The sequence below is a fragment of the Selaginella moellendorffii genome, unplaced genomic scaffold (assembly GCF_000143415.4).
Source record: "Selaginella moellendorffii unplaced genomic scaffold, v1.0 SELMOscaffold_22, whole genome shotgun sequence".
Taxonomy (NCBI): Eukaryota; Viridiplantae; Streptophyta; class Lycopodiopsida; order Selaginellales; family Selaginellaceae; genus Selaginella; species Selaginella moellendorffii.
Window position 1 is genome coordinate 1280793 of NW_003314283.1, and position 20593 is coordinate 1301385.

General features: G+C 47.3%; 4 protein-coding genes and 2 non-coding genes across 10 annotated transcripts; 3 read left to right on the top strand and 3 right to left on the bottom strand.

Moving 5' to 3' along the window:
• The first annotated feature begins 131 nt into the window (after positions 1-131).
• On the top strand, positions 132-204 carry TRNAR-CCU. Its single transcript has one exon. It is a non-coding gene; the product is annotated as a tRNA-Arg (tRNA).
• Positions 205-336: 132 nt separating this feature from the next.
• On the bottom strand, positions 337-3575 carry LOC9642801 (glucose-1-phosphate adenylyltransferase large subunit 1). Its single transcript, XM_002973693.2, has 15 exons — positions 2911-3575; positions 2719-2847; positions 2473-2637; positions 2301-2393; positions 2156-2239; positions 2023-2078; positions 1732-1825; positions 1539-1651; positions 1397-1469; positions 1261-1341; positions 1106-1192; positions 942-1046; positions 770-876; positions 644-704; positions 337-581 (listed from the first exon to the last, which is right to left on the bottom strand). Exons 1-15 carry the CDS (start codon positions 3160-3162, stop codon positions 480-482), a joined length of 1602 nt encoding a protein of 533 aa, XP_002973739.1. The 5' UTR covers positions 3163-3575; the 3' UTR covers positions 337-479.
• Positions 3576-4565: 990 nt separating this feature from the next.
• On the top strand, positions 4566-7853 carry LOC9642802 (SPX domain-containing membrane protein At4g22990). The gene is made up of 13 exons (XM_002973534.2): positions 4566-4727; positions 4812-5130; positions 5196-5319; positions 5379-5527; positions 5582-5756; positions 5832-5963; positions 6017-6187; positions 6244-6506; positions 6572-6728; positions 6781-7167; positions 7217-7305; positions 7353-7492; positions 7543-7853. The coding sequence occupies exons 2-13, from the start codon at positions 5078-5080 to the stop codon at positions 7779-7781; spliced, it is 2079 nt and encodes a 692-aa protein (XP_002973580.1). The 5' UTR covers positions 4566-4727; positions 4812-5077; the 3' UTR covers positions 7782-7853.
• A 5118-nt stretch (positions 7854-12971) lies between these two features.
• Positions 12972-14759, top strand: LOC112347556 (putative kinase-like protein TMKL1). The gene is made up of 3 exons (XM_024678627.1): positions 12972-13189; positions 13270-13464; positions 13512-14759. Exons 1-3 carry the CDS (start codon positions 13010-13012, stop codon positions 14676-14678), a joined length of 1542 nt encoding a protein of 513 aa, XP_024534395.1. The 5' UTR covers positions 12972-13009; the 3' UTR covers positions 14679-14759.
• Positions 13011-13081, bottom strand: TRNAG-GCC. Its single transcript has one exon. It is a non-coding gene; the product is annotated as a tRNA-Gly (tRNA).
• A 1859-nt stretch (positions 14760-16618) lies between the features above and the next one.
• On the bottom strand, positions 16619-20279 carry LOC9642211 (pentatricopeptide repeat-containing protein At4g02750). 5 transcript variants are annotated; one of them, XM_024678620.1, is made up of 4 exons: positions 20179-20279; positions 19085-19915; positions 18981-19024; positions 18836-18901 (listed from the first exon to the last, which is right to left on the bottom strand). In XM_024678620.1, exons 1-3 carry the CDS (start codon positions 20269-20271, stop codon positions 19007-19009), a joined length of 942 nt encoding a protein of 313 aa, XP_024534388.1. In that variant the 5' UTR covers positions 20272-20279; the 3' UTR covers positions 18836-18901; positions 18981-19006. The 5 variants fall into 5 exon arrangements, with proteins under 5 accessions (XP_024534384.1, XP_024534385.1, XP_024534388.1 ...); XM_024678619.1 differs by having other exon boundaries at positions 18836-18911; XM_024678616.1 differs by lacking the exon at positions 20179-20279 and having other exon boundaries at positions 16619-18911; positions 19085-19120.
• Between the last annotated feature and the right edge of the window lie 314 nt (positions 20280-20593).

The window sequence follows — 20593 nt, forward strand, 5'->3', positions numbered from 1 at the left end:
ATATGTTGGCTGGAGGAAGAAGGTCCAAATTTAGATCGTCCAGGAATTGATTCGCTAGGAGAGGTTCCAGTCAACAGTACATTGACTAGAGTGGACTAAGAGTTGACCGGGCCAGTACGACTTCGTGAAATGCGCCTGTAGCTCAGTGGATAGAGCGTCTGTTTCCTAAGCAGAAAGTCACAGGTTCGACCCCTGTCTGGCGCGAGTAACAGACAACTCCTTATGGTTCACAGCAATCTAAATTTCTCAGTTTCGTTACAAAATGAAAAAGAAGATATAGATATATGCCAAAGACTATGTGTTTGTTTTTGTTTTCTTTCATTTATAAGAAAGAAAGAAGAGTTAATAGTTACAAGGAATCCCATTATGCCATACCGGATTTCTGGACATGGTAGTAGAGCAGGTAAGTAACTAGACCCAGCATCCACTCCGTAGATATTTACAAAAATTTGCTTTGTTTCTGTTACATTTCTAGGAGATTATATCACAGTTCCATCCTTTAGTATCGAGTTCTTCACGACAACAGTGATTCCAGAACGGATGTAGATTCCTTCGGATGGTCTCTCAGCCTCTTGCACACCCTGGTTGATCCACAGTGGTTGATGAGAGCTCATGAAAAAGGAATCGAGAAAAACAAACTTACATCTGTGTTTGTGATAATGACATGGCTGCCGATCCTTGCGTTCTTATCAACCAAGCAGTTCCTGAGATCGAGAAAATGGCATTATTTAGCTTCAGTGACTATAATAACTTGTCACCTATGGTTTACCTCATTGTTGTGTGCTCGCCCACACCAAGTGGAACTTTGCCCTGTGCTCTCAGTGCAGCAATCTCGGCCTCAGTTTCATAGGAATCAGCTCCCATTATGATGGTATCCTGTTTCAAAAAATTTAAGCAGTTCTACCTTTACCACTGTCTTGGGTATGATGGAAATGACAAACCTTAAGCTCTACACCAGACTCTAGCCTGGAACGGACGCCAATGAGTGAATGCTCCACACTGCAGGACTTTAGAAAGCAGCCGTGCGATACGATAGAATCTATAATCTGCACCGGCGACAAATCATGGTCAAGAATTTTTCCTCATGAGGCAGCCCGACACTTACCCTGCATTTCTCCATCTTTGTTGGAGGCAAAAATCGCGGAGATGTGAAGATGGGATTGGAAGCATCGTAAAAGCTGAACTTTGGTGGCTGCAAAAGAGTTTTCTTTTTGTATGAGTAAGTGTTTAACTGCGAAGTTCCAACTCCAAAGGCATTACCTGAGCGGTGAGAGCGAGATTAGCGTCAAAAAACGACTTAATAGTTCCAATGTCTTCCCAGTAGTCATTGAAGAGATACGCCTGCAATATCAAGTTTTAGGGGTAGAATGCAAGACAAAGCACACGAACTTCCCACCTGAACATTGTACTCGTTCGCTGCAGCGGGAATGATCTCCGAGCCAAAGTCATTAGAGGTAGGATACCGCCATCTAACAATGATTTAACAAACCGGAAAGAATAGGTAAAATAAACCAATAAATTTGGAAGACTGATATCACCTGAGGAGTTTGAGGAGTACGTCTTTGCGAAACACGTAAATCCCCATGGATGCAATGTATGGCATCTTTTTCGCCTCCTCCCGTGAAAGACCCAACGCAGTTGTGTCAACTTGCTGTTGAACACGAAAAAGAAAAAGTAAAAAGCACTTGCATGAGAAAGTGAAACAAAAGAACCTCTTTCTGAAAAGCTTACCATTGCTTTCAGATCCATGCCTTTGGGCTTCTCGCTAAACGAGATGATCCGGCCCCTCGCGTCGGTCTTAACGAGCCCGAAATCCGATGCCCGGCTAAACAAGAAAAGAAGAAGAGAAACAAGAAACGAATCGTCAAGTGCTCGGCAGAATGCCAGAAACAATTGAATAAAGTACGACAAAGATACTGTGAGAAACGACACCAAGTGTTCGCCGGAGCGGGCCACAGCTGTCCGCGCTAGCATTTTAACCTCTAGTGGTTCACTTGCATGGGAAATTCTAAAGGTGCTCACCTCTCGTCCACAGGAACACATGAGATGGTGATGTCTGCACCAGAGTCCTTGTGCTTCTGCGGGAGCAACGCCAACCACCATACGACTGACATAAGTCACACGCCACACAAACTGCGCGCATAAGAAAACATACCTGGACAAAGTCCATGTAGTCCATGCGGTAGAGGTGATCACCGGAGAGAACAAGCACGTAGTCGACGTCCTTGTTTCTCACATCCTTGTCATACAAAACGAAACCTCAGCATGCGAGTCCAACACCTTGGAAATGGTAAGAGTACCTCAAAAAGCCAAGTGAACTGCCTCACGGCGTCCGCGGTCCCTTGAAACCAATTCATACCAGACTCCCCTGGAGTTTGCGTTGCTGCCAGTACCTACATCAATCACACGCACAAAGATCTGAGACCAAACACTCCGTATAACAGATTTTTCTAGCTCTCTCATTTCCTCCACCTCAACAAAGCCTTCCCCAGCATTGATGAAGTTGTAGGTGCGAGCGAGGTGGCGGTTGAGCGACGCCGAGTTGAACTGCGTGAGTACGAAAACTCGATTGATCCCGCTGTTGATGCAGTTGCTCATTGGAACATCGATCAAGCGGTAGCCACCGCCAATTGGCACCTTGAGGAACAAAGTGTGTGACGGGGAGTTAATACACACACGAGAAAGCAGAGGAAGAAAAGGTGTAGCTCTCGATCATACCGCAGGCTTTGCCCTTTGCTTTGTGAGGGGAAACAGTCGCGTTCCAACGCCGCCTCCCAGGATGATGGAGACGACCGACTTGGGATCCACGCGCGGGGTCTCAAACACTGAGAATGGTAGCTCGACTTGCTGGAAATCGATCAAACAAGAGGAATCAATGCTTCCATAGGAGAAGAGGCTATACAAACTCACCTTTGCTTCGCGCGGGGGATAATCCACTAGAACAGCGGACGATAGAGCGGCATTCCCTCCTTTCTGGGCCGCCTGGCATTTGGCGATCCTCGGCTTAGATTTCTCGGGGATCTTCTTGAGATGGAGAGCTGCCCCGAATAAATCGCGCTTGGCGAGCGACGAGCTGGCTGATTTGCAGGCATGCAGGTAGTCTTTCCTGCCCCCCGCACTGACCGATCCCATTGGACTGGAAGAAATCGCGGCGTTGGCCATGGATGATCTCCTCGAGCGAAATATCGATCAAGAACCCCTGGGACGCGATATTTCCTCTGTTCCTCGCGAAGATCGAGATAAATAGCGCTCGCGTTGTCACCTCCTCACGGGCTGGGATGTCTGTAACACGAGGAAGGAAAAGAGAAAGCCGGGAGCCGCTCGCTGCTTGACACACAAGGCACTACAGGACGAGATCACCGACACACCCTGCGCCTGGCACGCCGATCAGTCCCTATTTCGCTTTCGATCAGCAGCGGCATTGATCCATCACTGGATCGCAAAGGATTTCTAGCTAGCGAATCGAGGGAGAAGGAGCGGGGGGCTCTCGATCGATCGAGGAGAGCGTTTGCTAGCAATCGTATAAGTAACACTGGCGCTCACCGCCAAAACACAAGAAAAACAAAAAACCTAGCCCTCGCCTGTGATACGTCGCGGGTTCACATCCCACGCACATTTCTTCCACTTGCGAGAACATTCGGTGGCATATGCTGTCCCCGTTGTACGCGATTGGACGTACTTTCACTAGTTGGTAGGGGTTTTTCAGTCACATTTCCTTGATATTTTCCATGGAATCTCACAATGTGTGGTCTCTAAGCCCTAACCAATTGTGGCGCAACACTGTCACCCTCATCCCGTGCGTGTGGGCCTCTCTTTTTTGCCCTAGAACACTGCTAAATGAAAAAGAGAGCTACCTTTCAAACAAATTACATTTTCAACCACGTTTTATTTACCGGTGGACGATGCCTATTGGTCGCGATTTGCCATCTTGTTGGTTGTGCTTGGATTTGATCACGAGGACCTATAGATAATAATATCGTTTACTCAAACAACCTTAATACGTGATCTCATCCACAACGAGAATAGTTTATATTATGGCCTTTAGCGCAGGGATCGCTTTCAGGATCATATGAATTCACGTCGGATCCACGCCCAGGTGTCGCAATACGATTGAATAGACATACTTTTCGTGCCTGCAATACAGTATTATACGTAAGATCTTTCCTGAAGAAGCATCGGGCCTCGCAGCACGTTCTGCATGGAGTTTCTTTTCTTGCCACCTTTTTCTCTCTAGCTCACGGGCGTGCACGGGCGACGTGGCAACATCTTCGCCTACCACGTGTCTGGGCAATCCAATGACGTGGACGTTGCCAGCTGTCAGACGGTTTGCTAGATTGCTGGTCCCACCCGAAAGAGACATACAGGCCTATGATTCGCCCCCCTGAGATCCACATTCTCTAGCCGCGAAGATTCGAGCATTGGGAAGAATATACACCACAATATCTGGGTATATTCGAATGATTATTGAATCTTTTAATATTCCCAACGGGATCGCGCCAAGTGGCGTAGCCCTAGCCGTCCGTTTTGGTATAAAGGGGCGGCGACCCATGCGTACGACTGTACGTCATTGCTAAAACGAGTTGCTATGAAGCTCCCCTGGAATTTTGAGTGGCCCGGCTAGGTTTTCCAGGAGAGTGCGCAGGCATTTCGATCGATCGATCGATCGATCTCACCAGGCGATTGGCGCACACGCGTTGGATCGAATCGGTCGTCGTGGCGTGATTAAGGTGATCTCGCGTGAATTTTCTAGCCTAGTTTTTGCTTTGAGATGCATGTGAAACTGGAGCTCTTGTTTTGTCCTGTTTGCGCAGAGGTCCCAGGGACCAGCTGTGTGATGTGAGCTCCTCTACCAAAAATTTCTCCCAGGATCCATTGTGTTCCTCCTTGCGCATTAATTGCGTATAGCGCTAGATCTTCTCTTCTCGGCCAATTCATTCCCAAGGCATAGCTGGCAGTCCCTCGTTGCGTACGCATTTGGGGCTTGATCTTCGGCGTGGCCAAGTCATTGAGCTTTTTGGTTGCTTTTCTTTTCTTCCAGTGGATAGTGGATTGCAACTATAGCAGGAGTTAAGGTATCATGGTCCACTTTGGACATTATATCTTGGCGAACAGAATTCCAGAATGGGAAAGGTAAGATCACAGGAATGTCGGGGGAATGTCAACTCTAAAAATTTATGATCTTTTTGATGTTCCAGTCACTACATTGGCTACAAGGCTCTGAAGAAGAGGATAAACGAGTATGCAGCTCGCGCGTCTCATGCTTCCTCGGAGGAAAGAGAGCAAATCATAAGCTCTTTTGCGCAACTTCTCGACTCACAGGTACCAAGTTCAACTAGTTCTTTGCAAAGCTTGTGATTTTGGCACTCCTGTTTGGAAAGGTGGAGCGAATTGTGCTGTTTCTCATGGAGAAGCAAGGACTTCTCGCAGAAAAGCTGCTGAAGCTGGCCGAGAAGCAGGAAAAATCCCTTGCCACCATGGAAATTGACGTGGAGGCTGCGACAAGCTATCACCTAATTGAGGAATACAGGCAAGAACATCTGTCACTTGAATTCACTGTGTAAACTCCGTGTAAACAACGCAGAGCTATTGGACAAGAGCTTCTCAAGCTTTTGAACTTTGTGGAGATGAACACCACTGGCCTCAGGAAGATACTTAAAAAATTTGACAAGCGCGTTGGCTTTCGTTTCAGAGAACAATATCTGGCGTCCCGAATAAACCACCCTTATTCTCAACTACAACAAGTCTTCAAACAAGTGGTAAGTGTTCCACATTTTCTTCTGTTTCGTTGTTTTTCCTTCTCTCTCTGGTATTTATTTTTTACAAGCTTGCAGGGTATTGGAGCTCTAATGGGAACTATAGCTCAAAATCTTGCTCAGCTGAGCTCCGGGCACAGTCACAGACAGAGTTACTTCTCTCTCTTTAGAAAGTCATCTCTTCCTATCGAGCATGAACCTATAATCAAGGTCTGTATTGTCTCATCCCAAAACATGGAAATGTAACACTAGGTATTGAACAGGCTCTCGAAGGAGCACTACACAGGCTTACAAAAGAAGTGACTTTTATGTCCTTCGTTGCAAATGACCTGCTCTTACCTGAACCGTCTGACCATGCTTTAGAAACTGCCGATGAGCGAGAGTTCCATTTCATGTCGGTCCAGCTCAACCTATGGAATACTTTCCTCTACATGGTACTGCGATTGCCACATCCATGCTCTAAAAGTTCTAATCGTGGATCTTGTACCAGGCAAACTACTACATTATAGTTCCCACTTCAGATGATTATGCCGAAACTTTACACGTTCCTGGAACCATGAACGGGGTGATTATTGGAGCCATGCCACTGGCAGCACTTGTGTCTGCACTGGTTTATAGCTGGTGGTCGAACTTCTCTTACAGAGCTCCACTGTTTATAAGTACGCTGCTCTTGATGGCCGGCAATCTCATGTACGCGCTGGCGTTGCCCTTCCACTCGTTCTGGTTTTTGGTCATAGGACGTGCCTTGAGCGGGTAAACTTGCTTGCGACATTTTAATGTTTTCGTATTTTTTTACGTGCTCGAGCCTTGTGTAACAGGCTGGGAGGTGCAAGGGCGATCAACCGGCGATATCTTATGGATCATGTTCCTGTTAAGCACCTTACAAACGTATCAGCGTCGTTTGTTATCGCCAGCTCGCTAGGAATGGCGGCTGGCCCTGCACTTGCAAGCCTCCTCATCAAGCTAGACTTCCAGGTAAGCTGAAAACATATCGATAGTTTATGAATGACTTCAACCTTTCAAACAGATGCTAGGCTTTCCAGTGAACCAATTCACGGCTCCTGGATGGGTGATGTTACTTCTTTGGGGAATATATCTGATCGTTTCACTCTTTGCATTCAAAGAACCAAAGCGGCTGAGCGTCAACCATGACACAGAAAACCAGGTTCACAGTGCTTTTGTAGATGATGGTTCGGATTCTGGTTCTGGTATCACTGACCCTTTATTGGGAGAAGAAATGGTTCCGGCCAAAGGCAGGAAACCTGCTGGAAGTATTTCAGAACTCTTCAGGGCGATAAATACACCAGTACAGATCTTGCTCTTGGTGTATTTTATGCTCAAGTTTGCCGTGGAAATGTTGGTATCCGAATCTGGGATTATCTCTGAGTTTTACTTCCAGTGGAGCTCTTCACAGGTATGCAAACATTTGCAGATTTTTTAATATGCACATATATTTTGATCAGGTGGGATACTTCTTAGGAGCACTTGGATTGGCTGTGCTTCCAATTTGTGCAGTGGTTGCTAACTATATCAGCAACACATTCGCGGATAGGTAGTAACACCTTTTTTTTCTCACATTTCTACGTTTTTTTCTTGTAGGGTCGTAATTTTTTGGACAGAGATTCTAATTGCATTAGGAGTCATTGCAAACATCTGCTATTATCCATTATTCAGATATACCACAGTGCAATATGTTGCTTCGGCTATTGTAATTTTCCTTTCAACAAATGTGCTTGAAGGTTAGTCTTGGATTTCCTGGAGCTTTTATCTCACTTGGAAAAAGTTTCAGGGGTTAACATGTCACTTCTTTCCAAAGTAATGCCGTCGCGTCTATCTAGAGGAGTTTTCAATTGTGGATTTCTTTCCACTGAAGCTGGGACACTAGCTAGAGCATTATCTGATGGATTAATATCTTTGGCTGGTAAAGCAGGAATGGAGTACCTTCTTATTGTTACTATGATTCCAACTCTAGTGCTTGTCTTGGCAACAATTGCCTGCACCTGGATTGGGTATTATACACTCTATTAACCCATAAATATTTGCACTCAATTTTGAGTTTAAAATTTTGCATTTTGCTGTATAAAATACTGTATTAAACAATTTGAGCAATTAGGGCTTGAATTTATTTTTCTAGTTATAACATATACTCTATGTTCAGATTTTCAGGTTTGCCTCGGTCACCTATACAAGGACTAAAATCTGCATAAATATATTTGTGGAAACTTTCTTCGGGCAATTCTTGCATATATTTCCTGTTTTTCTATTGCTAACGAAATATATAGCTTTTTTCGTTGGCAATGTATTTTACAAACTATGAGTTCATTTGTAACTAATATATACTTTTTTCAGCTTTTTGCCCTTAATATTTTATCTTGAGCGTTCTATCCATCTCCATACCTGCGAGTCTCAAAGGCTCTAATCAGGTCAAAACTTCGCAGATGCTGTGTGGGCGAGAGGCTGGGATCTGGCTGCCAAGTCCAAGTCTCTCATGAGGTATGCCAAGTTCAAGTCGCTTATGAGGTATGCTGGGAAATTGTTCATGCCCAAGCTCCCTTTGACAAGGATTTTGTGAGGAAGAGAGACGGTGGGAAGTGCTACGGGACCTGGAGCTGTGCTGTCAGCCAGTGAGCGAGGAGGAGGCGATCAAGACGCTGGTGGAGACACTGAAGAGGGATGCCGTCTCGATCTCACGCCGAGACCATCTTTGAAAAACTTGGCCATAGACTTGTGGGGACTGTAAGAAAAAAGGAACATCACATGAACAGCAGTTTGGAACTTTCAGGTCGCTTGTTTGTCCTGGACTTTGAAAAACTTTTGGTCTCCCAGAAAATGACATGGATATAAAAGCATTTAAATATGAAACTTGTGCCCACACATTGGGCAGTCTAGCCTTCATCTCAACGTCACCTTTGAGGAGACAAGTTTTCTGCTTCCAAAGTCAACATCCCTTTAAGGTATTAAAAATGTCATTTAAATAAGTGTTGAAAATTACCAGTTAATATGAGGTCGCAATCACTCATTGTTTACAATTGCGACCGACGAATTATAGTACCCAATCTCTCACGTGGAGGCCACATGTGCTCCTTGGCCTTATGTGCACAAGATAACTCACGAGACACACGCCTTTTCATTTGTGTGGTCAATATAGTCATTGCAATATGTAAAATAAAAGTAATTTGTCTTAAAATTAATCAGAAATATACTTTATATAGGCCTTTGGTGTTGCAATATATCTCCTTGGAGGAGTATAAATTGCCAAACCCCACAAGCCCACTTTGCAGACAATCATGTCTAGTTCTTTTCTCGTAGCATTGCTTCTCTTCTCCATTTGGGGTTGCGCTGCTGCTGCTTCAACAAGTGGAGAAGAGAACTTGATTTCTTCCATTCAAGACGTCAATGGAAGCTTCACTGGTACGTAGCTCAATTTAGTGTAATGCAGATGGATTGAGAGGATATCCTCAGTGGGTATCTTTCAAGATAACAAACCTGGGACCAGACACCTTAGTAGTGAGAAACTCCGTCTTACCATGGGGGAAATGGTACAAGTACCCAAATAAGGGCATTGATGGTAGCTCTCCGGGTGGGGTAACGATTGCATCAGGAGCAACCTCTCCCACCCCACCATTTGCTGCATGTGGAAGAGAAAACTCTCCATCTGGGACTGAAGGTACGTTTGACCTCTATGCCAAGGAGATCAAAGTTGCCACTATATACTTTGATTGTCCCTACATTGGCAGCAATAAGCTGTCTGTCCAATATGCGTGCAACACTTGTGTTGTGCAGCTTCCCTCCTTTTCTACTTCTGGTCCCTTAGGAGACCTTGTAATCAAAGTGGTGGCACTCGTAAATCTTGAGGCTGAAGCTTAGCATGAAGCTTCATTGCCAGTGCTCACATACTCCTTTTAAATAATATATTGCCCCCAGTTTGAGGCACAGGCTCTTCTCCTTTGAGGTCTCGGGTTCTAATCTACATGTTTTGGTAGAACAGAGGACCTGGACGACAATCCGGAGGAGGAGGAAGAGATTGATCGTAAAGAAGTTGATGTGGAGCAAGGGGAGGGCGAGATCGAGGCGGTGGCGAGCGAGGTTGACGGGTGCTTGTGGGGATACGCCGAGAGCGGCGTGATCTCGTGCGAGACTTTTGTGGCGCTGGAGCGGGCATTTCCTCCGGGATCGCGGGGGAACCACGACATGCTCTACTCGGCGGTGGAGAAGATGATCGCCAAGCGGTGGCGACGAGATCCACAAGCTGTGGAGCTTCGTGGATTGCTCCACGCTCAGCTCGGGTGTGTATGACAAGGCGATGAGGAACGCCTCGTATCTCTGCCAGCCCCATGTGCTCGAGTGTGTGCTGTGAAGGCACAGCGAGGAGCTCGATGGCGATCACGACGGCCACCATGCTTCGTCCATTGACTTTCGGGATGTCATGCACAAGGTGATCAGGCGAGCCTGAAGCTGCTCCAAGAGAACTCGTCAAAGAGATCAAGGAGCTGCAAAAGCAACGAGATGAGCTCCCAAGAGACCTCGGTCATGGTTACTTTTTCTGTTAGCAAACGAGATACAAATCTTGCTCCTGGACCATGTTCATTTCACGTGCTTTTTGTGAGCAATTGTTTCCCGACGTGCAAAGTCCAACATGCTGCTTCACATGTATGCCAACTGCGGGAGCCTGGAGCGTCCGCGCTCGCGCCGTGTTCAATGGGATCGCGCCCTGGGCCAGGAATCTCTTCTCCTGGGTGCTCATGCTGTCCACGTATGCCCAAAGTGGGCATACGCCCCAGGTGTTTGAAGCCATGCCCACGACCTCTTCTCCTGGACAAGCATCCACGGAGGGGATGCTAGGTCAAGCATGGCAAGTGTCTTGCAGCATGAGTCTCTCCAATTGACAAGGACGACTTGTTGCTGGTATCGCAAATGTTCAATATTGAATATGCTCTATTCTAAATATATTTTATCCTGTTTGTGCTCCTGAGATATTCTAGAATATTTTACCATTCTTCAGGTGTTTAACGATGCTATGTCTATCTTCTCGGAAGCATATCGTCAAGATCTACAAGGCATCAAGGATGATCTATCATGATGAGAGGCTGGGCAATTGCATCCAGTACTTCAGCCTGCAAATCGACCGAAAGCCTCAAAACTCGAAAATCGGTCCATGATCCAATCTATGATCCAGCAGCAGTAGGTGATATCAAAATATGGGAAGCGTGATGATTACGAGGTTTATTCACATCCTATGTGCAAGTCTCAAACAGCCCATAATTCGAGCTACTCTATAACTCAGAGAGGGCTGGCCATTCGCAAGCGGCTTTCAAAGAATCATGTCATTCGTTGGATCCGGGATTCACCTGTCGTATGCTGTCAAAAGAGGATTGCCATGACGCTCATGCTGTTGGTGTCGTCAGCGAGGAGCTCCGTCCCAAGATTTCTGGATTCAACCAAGGAAGGATCGAAGCGCAGCGACAAGCGGCCGCAGAGCAAGGAACAGATCCGGTGGAAGACTCCCGAGATGCTGGCACACACAAATCCATTGCAGAAAAACAGTCGCCCCCGGATTACAGACGTCTTCTCGCTGGGAGTTTATCATGTGGGAGCTCAGCACTTGGTCTTTAACAAGAATATCGAACCACCCAGATCAAGAAAATCAGAAAAAAGCACCAAGCCAGAGATTGTTGGACAAAGCCGCTTGGACCTTGGAGACGCAAATCACGGTGAAGACCCGGAATCATGTTCGGAGAATGAGCGCGCCATCTTACTGGATTGGCACAAGAACATGAACAAGAGGAGGTGGGGCAAGAACATGACATTACGCGGGCGCGGACAGGTGTCGTGCATGCAGAGGCGAGAAATCTACAGGATACAGCCTGTAGGTCTGAATCTTGTTCTCCATATTAACAGGAGTGTGGCCAGCAGGAGAGACTGCCATATGCAAGAAGGCCGCGGTTGAATGCGGCAAGTCACTTAGTCGACTGAGGGAGAAGATCAGCAGCCACCTACTTAGCTAATCTTTTATTTCTGCATGGAGGCACCACCGCAACCGGGCAAGGATTGGAGACTGATGCGAAACTGCTAGCCGATTCTCTAGTGATGGATCGAGGTTAATGAAGACATTATCTGTTGCTTTTCTCTGTTTGCTCCATTTCTCCTGAGCTCTCCATGAATTTTCCAAATCCGCTACCCTTCGTATATTCTAAGCTCACCCAATAGCTGCGGCTTATTGTCAACCATTTCACGATACAGAAGGTACAGGAGCCGAAGATGATCTCATAACCGGGTTCATGTTCCACTTGCACTCGCGGTCCACAGCAACGCCTCTTAACTTCTCTTCAAGAATGCAGCTGACCAAACCAGAGAAGATGAAATTGCTCTTCATGAACAAGGGGTCCTCCCTTCTCCATGTCCTGCCTCGACTGAAGGATGAGACGTGGCCGCTCTTCTCCAAAACCCCGACCATAGCAGCCCAGTAGAAGAACAGTCTGGAACCAGATTGCGAGGTGACAAGCGGAAGAAAGCTACATATCCGCACACAGCGTGAACAAGTGGCTAGAGCTCCAGGCCAATCCTTGTCAACAGCGTCACTTAAAGCGCCCACAGCACCCCAGTCGATCAAAGTGTAGACTTAAGCATATGTTCCTAGGAACTATGTCGTTGTGGACGAGCCCGTGCTCTTTGAAAGCCCGAGAGGTTGTTGCAAAGAGCTGCTCGCTCATGTCCAAACCGTCCACCGGGCCAAGGCTCGCTTGCAAGTCTGCAAGAGAGGCACCTGTATCAGCATGTTGACACCTTCCATAGTACCGGCTCGAGCTTCGATCGAAAAGCCACCACGTCATGCAGGAAGTCATGGCACAGCATGTCCCTCTCCGCCTTACCAGAGTTCTCTGTTCCATTCCAGAAGCATTAGGGCAGGGTGCCATCCTTTTCAAGGTGGAATCCAAAGTTTCCCCCGGTCTGTCCCGTTATGGTAAATTAGAATGCTCATTCTCAATTATCTCAAGGAGCTCCTAAAGTTTTCTTCATGCTCCAGGTATTGCTGCCATTGGGATGAGGAATGTAACTGCTTGAGTGAGCGTGACAAATATCAGTTCTCTGATCTTTCAATTTTGAAGTTCGTTAATATTGCAAGAATCATGAAAATCTGGTAAGTTTGTCTTTAAAATGAGAGTTTATGAGATTCGTTTTTCTGGTTCTTGGATGCAAGGTGCTTGAAGGCGAGCAGGAGTTCATGTTGCTACTTTTGCAAAAACAAAAGATGCCGAATGCACTGCCCGGGAATCGAACCCGGGTCTGTACCGTGGCAGGGTACTATTCTACCACTAGACCAGCAGTGCTTAATTGATATTAACACTAAATTGTTTCCGAGCCTTGAGGGATATTATTTCCATCATTGGTCGAGCCAAAGGCAAGGGGGCGGAGCACGCTCGGAAGCAGTCCTCCAGGTCAGTGAGATCGCTTGCGCATCGCATCGAGCTCATTCCCCATCGCAATGAGCGAGCGCATTGTGAGATCTTTGATGCAGGCCGTGGTGACCGTTGACCTTGGCAAGCTCGTCGAGACGCTGCTGGATCTCGCTTACAGCGCCCAGCATTGCAGGGAGAAATCCAAGACGCTGGCACTCAAGGTGGAGCTCCTCAGCGAGTCCATTGCGGAGCTCATCGAGAAGAGGGAGCACTTTACTCGAGAAAACTTTGGAACACATGTTAGAAGGCTCGAGGTAAGATCTTGTTGTTCTTCCAAGATCTAAATGTTTTCTCTTCCCAGGTGGTGTTTAACGATGCTATCTATCTTCTCCGGAAGTATAGAAACGGTAGCATCTTCGTCAAGATCTTCAAGGCACCACACTCCGAGGATGGATTCGACTCTATCAATCAGAGACTGGAGATTTGCATCCAGTACTTTGGATTCAGCCTGCAAGTCAGGAACGAATCCAAAGTCTCGAATCTCGCGGAAGAGAATCGGCAGCTGCGCTCCATGATCCAGTCCATTATCCAGCAGCAGCAGGTTGATATGAGAAGATTGCTCAGTGGGGAGCTAAAGTCCGAGGAGAAAGATGCGGTGAACGCGATGCTGGAAGGACTAACTTTCGACGACGATGACGAGGTTTATGACGAACACACGCTGTGTGCCACTCTCGAACAGCCTGGTTCTTCTTCCGCAACGCGAGTTCTACTCTTATACTCGGAGGATCTTGGAGAGACAGAGCTGGCCATTCTCAAGCGGCTCTCAGAGTCTCACGTCAACATTCTCCAGTTCTTTGGGACTTATGTGGATGGCAAAACGAAGTATGCTGTCATGGAGAGGCCGGGGAAAGAAATCTCGACGCTGGACGAGTTTATACACAACAAGCCAGAGCTCAAGGATGGCCACTGGAGTCTCAAGAAGAACTTTGCTCTGGAGATCGCCATGGGGCTGCAATACGCTCACGCTGTGGGTGTCGTCCACAAGAACCTCCGGAGTCCAAACATCTTCATCGACGATAGCCAGGATCTCCGCCCCAAAATATTTGGATTCAACCAAGGAAGGATTGAAGCGTTGAAAAGTGACAAGCGGCCGCAGAGCAAGGAACAGGTCCGGTGGAAGGCTCCCGAGATGCTGCCGCAGGCAAACCGAGCGATCAGGCGCCCCGAGTATAGTTACGCGTGTGACATCTTCTCGCTGGGAGTCGTCATGTGGGAGATCGTCACTTGGTCGTTTCCATTTGAGCAGATCAAAGGGGTGCGAGGCGTGCTCGAGGCAAGGGCAAGGAGGGGAATGACGCTCGATTTCTCGGCTCTTCCGCCGGGGGATCGCTCCCCAGCGCTCCAGGCCTTCGTCCAGATTAGCATGGATTGCATGGAACAAGATAGCGGCACGAGGCCCAACGTTGACGAAGTCGTGGAGAGGCTGTCACAGCTTGTTCCAGAGGACATGACGTTTTCTTCTTTGTAATCAATCGGCACGTAAAATATAAAATATAAAAATAAAATGGAGAAATGTGCTAAATTATTGTAGCATCGAAGATGGGGCCAACCATTTTTTGTCTTTAAAGAAGTCAAAACTCCTACTTGATGACTTCGAGCATATAGGAGGCTAGTTGGAATAGCCAGAAGATCATAGCAGCAAGAAGGAGCTTGCGACCTTCTTGGGCAAGTTGGGCAGAATCTTTCAAGGCAACTGTGAACATAATTGTCAATGTTGTGGACCACTTTCGAATGGATCAACTCCAAAACAGCTTTAATTTATTGCATTGTAATCCGAACTGAAGTTTTCTTGTGAAAAAATCAACTGTGAAAACGTGCTTTCTAGAAACGGGGACTTCTTCTTAAGTAGAAAGAATTGTGGATCTTAAGTTTTGAGATGTCGAACGGCAAGAAGTCTTTTGATCGATCTTTGCAGCCTTCAACTAGTGGTAGTATGAGCCAGCCACCATTTTCTGTTCAAGCTTTTCATGCAAACAATTGGTCAAGATTGCCAAGTTATGACACACATGCCCAAAACTTGAGATCACGGAGGACAAGTGGTGATAACAGAAGTTTGAGTTTGCAGCCTTCAATTGGTGTTTACAGCAGACGAAGCAGTGCTTACCAGTTCTATACTAAAAGTGATGGGTGGGCTGGATCATGGTTAAATTCGTACAGATCTTCAAGCTTTTCAACTACCAGCAGCACTAAAAGTGGATCTTCTGGAATCAGCCAAATTTCCGTCCAGGCTGTTGCTTCTACCGGACCAGTTCTGGAAAGGAGTGGTCACATCTTACCAAGATGCGGATTTAGCTCAAGGCCTCCATCTTCTGTTTCCGTCCAGGCTGTTGCTTCTGTTCTGGAAAGGAGTGGTCACGATCTTGTACCAAGATGCGAATTTAGCTCAAGGCCTCCATCTTCTGTTCAAGCTTTCAAAGATGGTCCCAACAACTGGTGGAGCCTAACCAGTGATGGATCTTCAGCTTCCAGCATGCGGTCGGTTCAGAAGTCCTCAGCACCTGACTCAGCTTCAAGAATTAAATCTGCAGCGTCTGTCCAGAACTCGGGCAGATCATTTAGACGTGATTTGGATCAGCTCACACACACAAGCAGCACCAAGTCTCAATTTAGCTCAAGGCCTCCATCTTCTGTTCAGGCTTTTAAAGATGGTCGCAACAACTGGTGGAGCCTAACCAGTGATGGATCTTCAGCTTCCAGCTTGCAGTCGGTTCAGAAGTCCTCAGCCCCTGACTCAGCTTCAAGAATTAAATCTGCAGCGTCTGTCCAGAACTCGGGCAGATCATTTAGACGTGATTTGGATCAGCCCACATACACGAGCAGCACCCAGTCTCAGTTTAGCTCAAGGCCTCCATCTTCTGTTCAGGCATTCGAGAGTGGTCGCAATAACTGGCCCAGTTCATCGGCTTCAAGTATTAGACCTGTCCAGAACTCACATGGTTCGGGTATGAGAAGGCGGAGAAGGTTTTTTGTGTCCTGTTATTGTTAAAAAAACTTAAACAAGACTATCAAAGTCCATTGTAAATATTATTTCTGCAAGATTTTTACCCCATTTGTGCAGCTCTCCAGAGCAACAAGACAATGCTGCCACGCATCAACTGATGGATAGTTCATGTCGAGCAGAAACTGGACCAGAGAATGGAGCTCATCACAAGAATCGCCATTTTCGTATCTCTCCACAAGCTCACACCTTGTTTCAAGCGCTGCCACTGCTGCAATCCTCTCATCTTCTGCCTTGAGATGGCCCGTTGCTGCTAGCGAAACTCCACAGTGAATTTGAGCAGACACAAGAAGCACTGTTAGTAGCAGCAACAAGAGCGCCTTGCTCCCCATAAAGGAAGAATGAAGAAATAGAACTCCTAACAGCTTTTTGGCTTTTTTCCTGGGCAGAAGTGCACATTTCAACCAACATTTAAGTCACCACTAAAGTTCAAGTTGTGTTTGTAAATTTCAATTAGTTCAGGTTTACAGAGTATACATGTTAGAGAGAAGAACATACGTAGCTGAAAATCTGGACAAGTTCCGATCGAGGATAGCCTCATTTGCAGCACATCTGGCACTAGTAACTTTCACATCTGGTTGTCTTCCACACGAACCCAGGAATGCCGCCACCGCCACCTTGCCCGGATCGTAAGGCATGCTATCAAACAGGTCCTTGGCCTCGTTCACAAGTCCAGCTCTACCAAGAACATCAATCATACAACAGATGTGCTCTTCCTTGGAAACCACAAAGTAATCAAACTCCATCGAGCCAAAGCATTGACAAGCCTCTTTCAAATGACCTGAGTGGCTTAATGCCGTAAGAATGCTCATAAACGTTACTTCGTCCCGACTAACACCCTCCAAATTAAGAATGTAGAGGAGAGTCTTGGGGCTCTGTGGATGCCGCGAATGGGCATATGCTGCCACCATGGCCGTCCAGGACAGTGTGTCTCTCGCGGGCATCTGGCTAAAAAGGTGCCACGCCTGAAACACGTCACCGTGGTGAGCATACGTGGCAAGCATGGCATTCCACGTCACCCCGTCCCGCTCCGGAATCCAGTCAAAGCTGGCCCTGGCCTCGTCAACGCAAAGACTCTGACCGTACGCCGCGATCAGCGCATTCCATGTCACCACGCTGCGGTACGGCATCGAGTCAAACAGCTTCCTGGCCTCGTCAACCAGGCGAGCCTCGCCGTACGCACCAACCATCACGTTCCACGTCACCACACTCCTCAGCGGCATTGTATCAAACATGACACGCGCCTCTTCCAAATGGCCGCCCCGGGAATATGCCGAGACCATACTGGTCCAAGATACCAGGTCGTGCAGTGGCATCCGGTCAAATACCTTCTTTGCTTCATGGAGATTCCCAGCCTGGGCATATGCTGTGAGCAGAATCGTCCACGAGACCAAGTCCGCCTGTGGCATCTTTCTAAGTGTGCTGTCCAAAGATTCTATATTCTGGGCATGGGCATATGCTCTAAGCATCGCATTCCAAGAGACTACGTTCCTCTCAGGCATTGCATCAAAGATTCCCTTTGCCTCTCCCAAATGCCCGTCCTGGGAATATCCCTGAAGCAGCGAAGTCCACGACACAATGCTTTTGACCGGCGCAGAGTCAAAGAGATTTTTAGCATCCTTTAGATGCCCATTTTGGGCATATGCCTGTATCATAGTGCTCCAAGATACCACATTCCTCTCGGGCATGGAATCAAACACCCTCTTCGATTCTAGCAAATGACCCTTCTCGGCATAAGCTTTCACCATCATCGTCCACGAGACAATCGTCCTCTGTGGCATCCCATCAAAAGTTTCTTTCGCATCTTTCATATGTCCAACGAGGGCATACGTCTGTGCCATGACCGTCCAAGTCATTACGTTTGGCTCCGGCATCTCTTTCAAGAGCTCGAGAGCTTTCCTGGGCTCCCCATTTTGCCTATACATAGTCACCACCGTGTTCCACGACACAACGTTTAGCCTCGGCATTCGCAAGAACAGCTTCTCGGCCTCTTCGACATCGCCCTCTTGCGCATAGGCCCCGATCATCGCGTTCCAGGAAGCTATGCTTCGATCCTCCATCTTGTCAAACAATCTCCTGGCTTCCTGGAGCTGCCCGTTCCGAGCATACCCAGTGATCAAAGTGTTCCACGAGACTGCGTCCCTGTCTCGCATTCCATCGAAAAGCTCCCTGGCTTCTCGTGTCCGACCGTCTTGAACGTACGCTGCGATGAGCGTGTTGCACGAGACGATGTTCTTCTCCGGCATTCTCTGGAACACCAACCTTGCCTCGTTGGTGTGCCCGCTCTGGGCATACGCCGAGACGATGATGCTCCACGAGTAGACATTCGGCTGCGCGATGCTGTCAAACACCGCCCTCGCTTCCTGCAAGCTCCCAAGTTTGCCATACATCTCCACCAAAAGGTTCAAGAGGTACCTGTCCTGCAAATGGTGCTCGCTCTTCCGGATCCGACCGTGTAGCTCTCGGCCATGGAGGAGATTGTCACACGACTTGACGAGTGTTGCGAGCTGGAAGGCTCCCTCGGCTCCGCTGCGCTGGTCTAAAACTTCTCTGGCCAGCCGACCCCATTTGAGACCAGGAACCGAGCTTGCGAGACTTGTCAAGTAGTGATCCGGGAGTGTTCCCAGCGCCAGACCTTGGTGAGGACCAAATGGTATCCTGAGATCGCTGGCACTCAACGCCATGCATGGTCTCTGGAGATCACTGAAAACTACGTTGATCTCTAGCCTGGAACTTGGAACCAAAAAAACGTTTCACGATTTATTAACATACCATTTACGTACAAAGCTTTCGTCGTCCTAGTCCTTGATACTCTTCTGCAAAGACAATGAGCGAACAAAATGGTAAGAAATGGATCAAACGATTTGAGGGAGTACCTTGTCTTCGTCCTTGTGTTTCTCCTTGTCTTTCTTCTTGTCATCGCCCTCCAGCTTTGCTTCCTTCTTCTTATCTTTCATTTTCTCCTCCTCGTCTCCATGCTTCTCCTTCTTCTCCTTTTTCTCGCCATCGCCCTCGCCCTTGTCTTTCTTCTCCTTCTTCTCTTTTTTCTTCTCTTTCACTTCGTCTCCCTCGTCCTTGCCTTTCTCTTTCTTCTCCTTGTCTTTCTTCTCTTTCTTTTTTTCCTTCGATTCATCACCCTCTTCTCCATCCTTCTTCTTCTCCTTGTCCTTCTTTTCCTTCTTCTTCTCCTTCCCTTCATCGCCCTCGCCTGATCCTTCCTTCTCTTTCTTCTTCTCCTTCGCGTCATCGCCATGCTTGTCCTTCTTTTTCTCTTTCTTCTCATCTCCCTTGTCATGCTCAGCCTCTAACGTTTTCTCTTTCTTTTCCTTCTTTTTTTCCTTCTCATCATCAACTTCCAAGCTTTTCTCTGTTTTCTCCGTCTTCTTCTCCTTGTGATCTTCGTCCACCTCCACGCTCTTCTCCTTCTTCTCCTTCTTCTCTTTCTTCTTCTCCTTGTGATCCTCGTCCACCTCCACGCTCTTCTCCTTCTCCTTCTTCTCTTTCTTCTTCTCCTTGTGATCCTCGTCCACCTCCACGCTCTTCTCCTTCTTCTCCTTCTTCTCTTTCTTCTTCTCCTTGTGATCCTCGTCCACCTCCGCGCTCTTCTCCTTCTTCTCTTTCTTCTTCTCCATGCCACTGTCCTCCAGATGCATCTTCTTCTCCACGTCCACCTCCAAATGCTTCACTTGCTGCGCCATGTCCAAAGCCTGGAAAAGATCACAAACAAAACTCTCAGCAAAGCATGGACGATCGAGCTCTCTATCAATTCCGCATTTTGATCGCCATTCCTACATAGATCTAACTTCTAACTGAGATCGATCATCGCTTACCAAGAGATCCAAGGCCTAGAAAATCACAAACAAAATAAAATAATGGACGATCGAGCTCTCTATCAATTCCGCAACGATCGAATTTGATCGCGATTCCTACATAGATCTAGATATTCTAGCTGAGATCGATCATCGCTTACCCGGAAGTAAGAGATCCACGCGCCGCGATCCAAAAACCCTAGCCAAATGTAGGCTCTCGCAGTAACGCGCTTCCTTCCGCGTGGAGATTCCATCGCATCTTTGTGGCTACGTGGCAGCCAGCTGTTGACTATTTTTGACTAGGGTAACCGTATTTGACTATCGTTGGTGATTCTTTCGCCATCAAATAACAATAAAGACACACACGCTCCCATTTTATGGCCTTTGACACCGATGTTCCGTCACCTTGTCATCTTTTAGGGCAGTGCATGCATGGCACGCAACACATCTCGCTGCCATTGTCGTTTTGCCCTTAACTTTCTCTTCTATCACCCTGCATGGATGGCGAGAGAAAGAGAGAGCAATCAGAGCAGCGAGGAGAAGGAGGCTTCTTTTTAAATGCACACCGGAGACAGC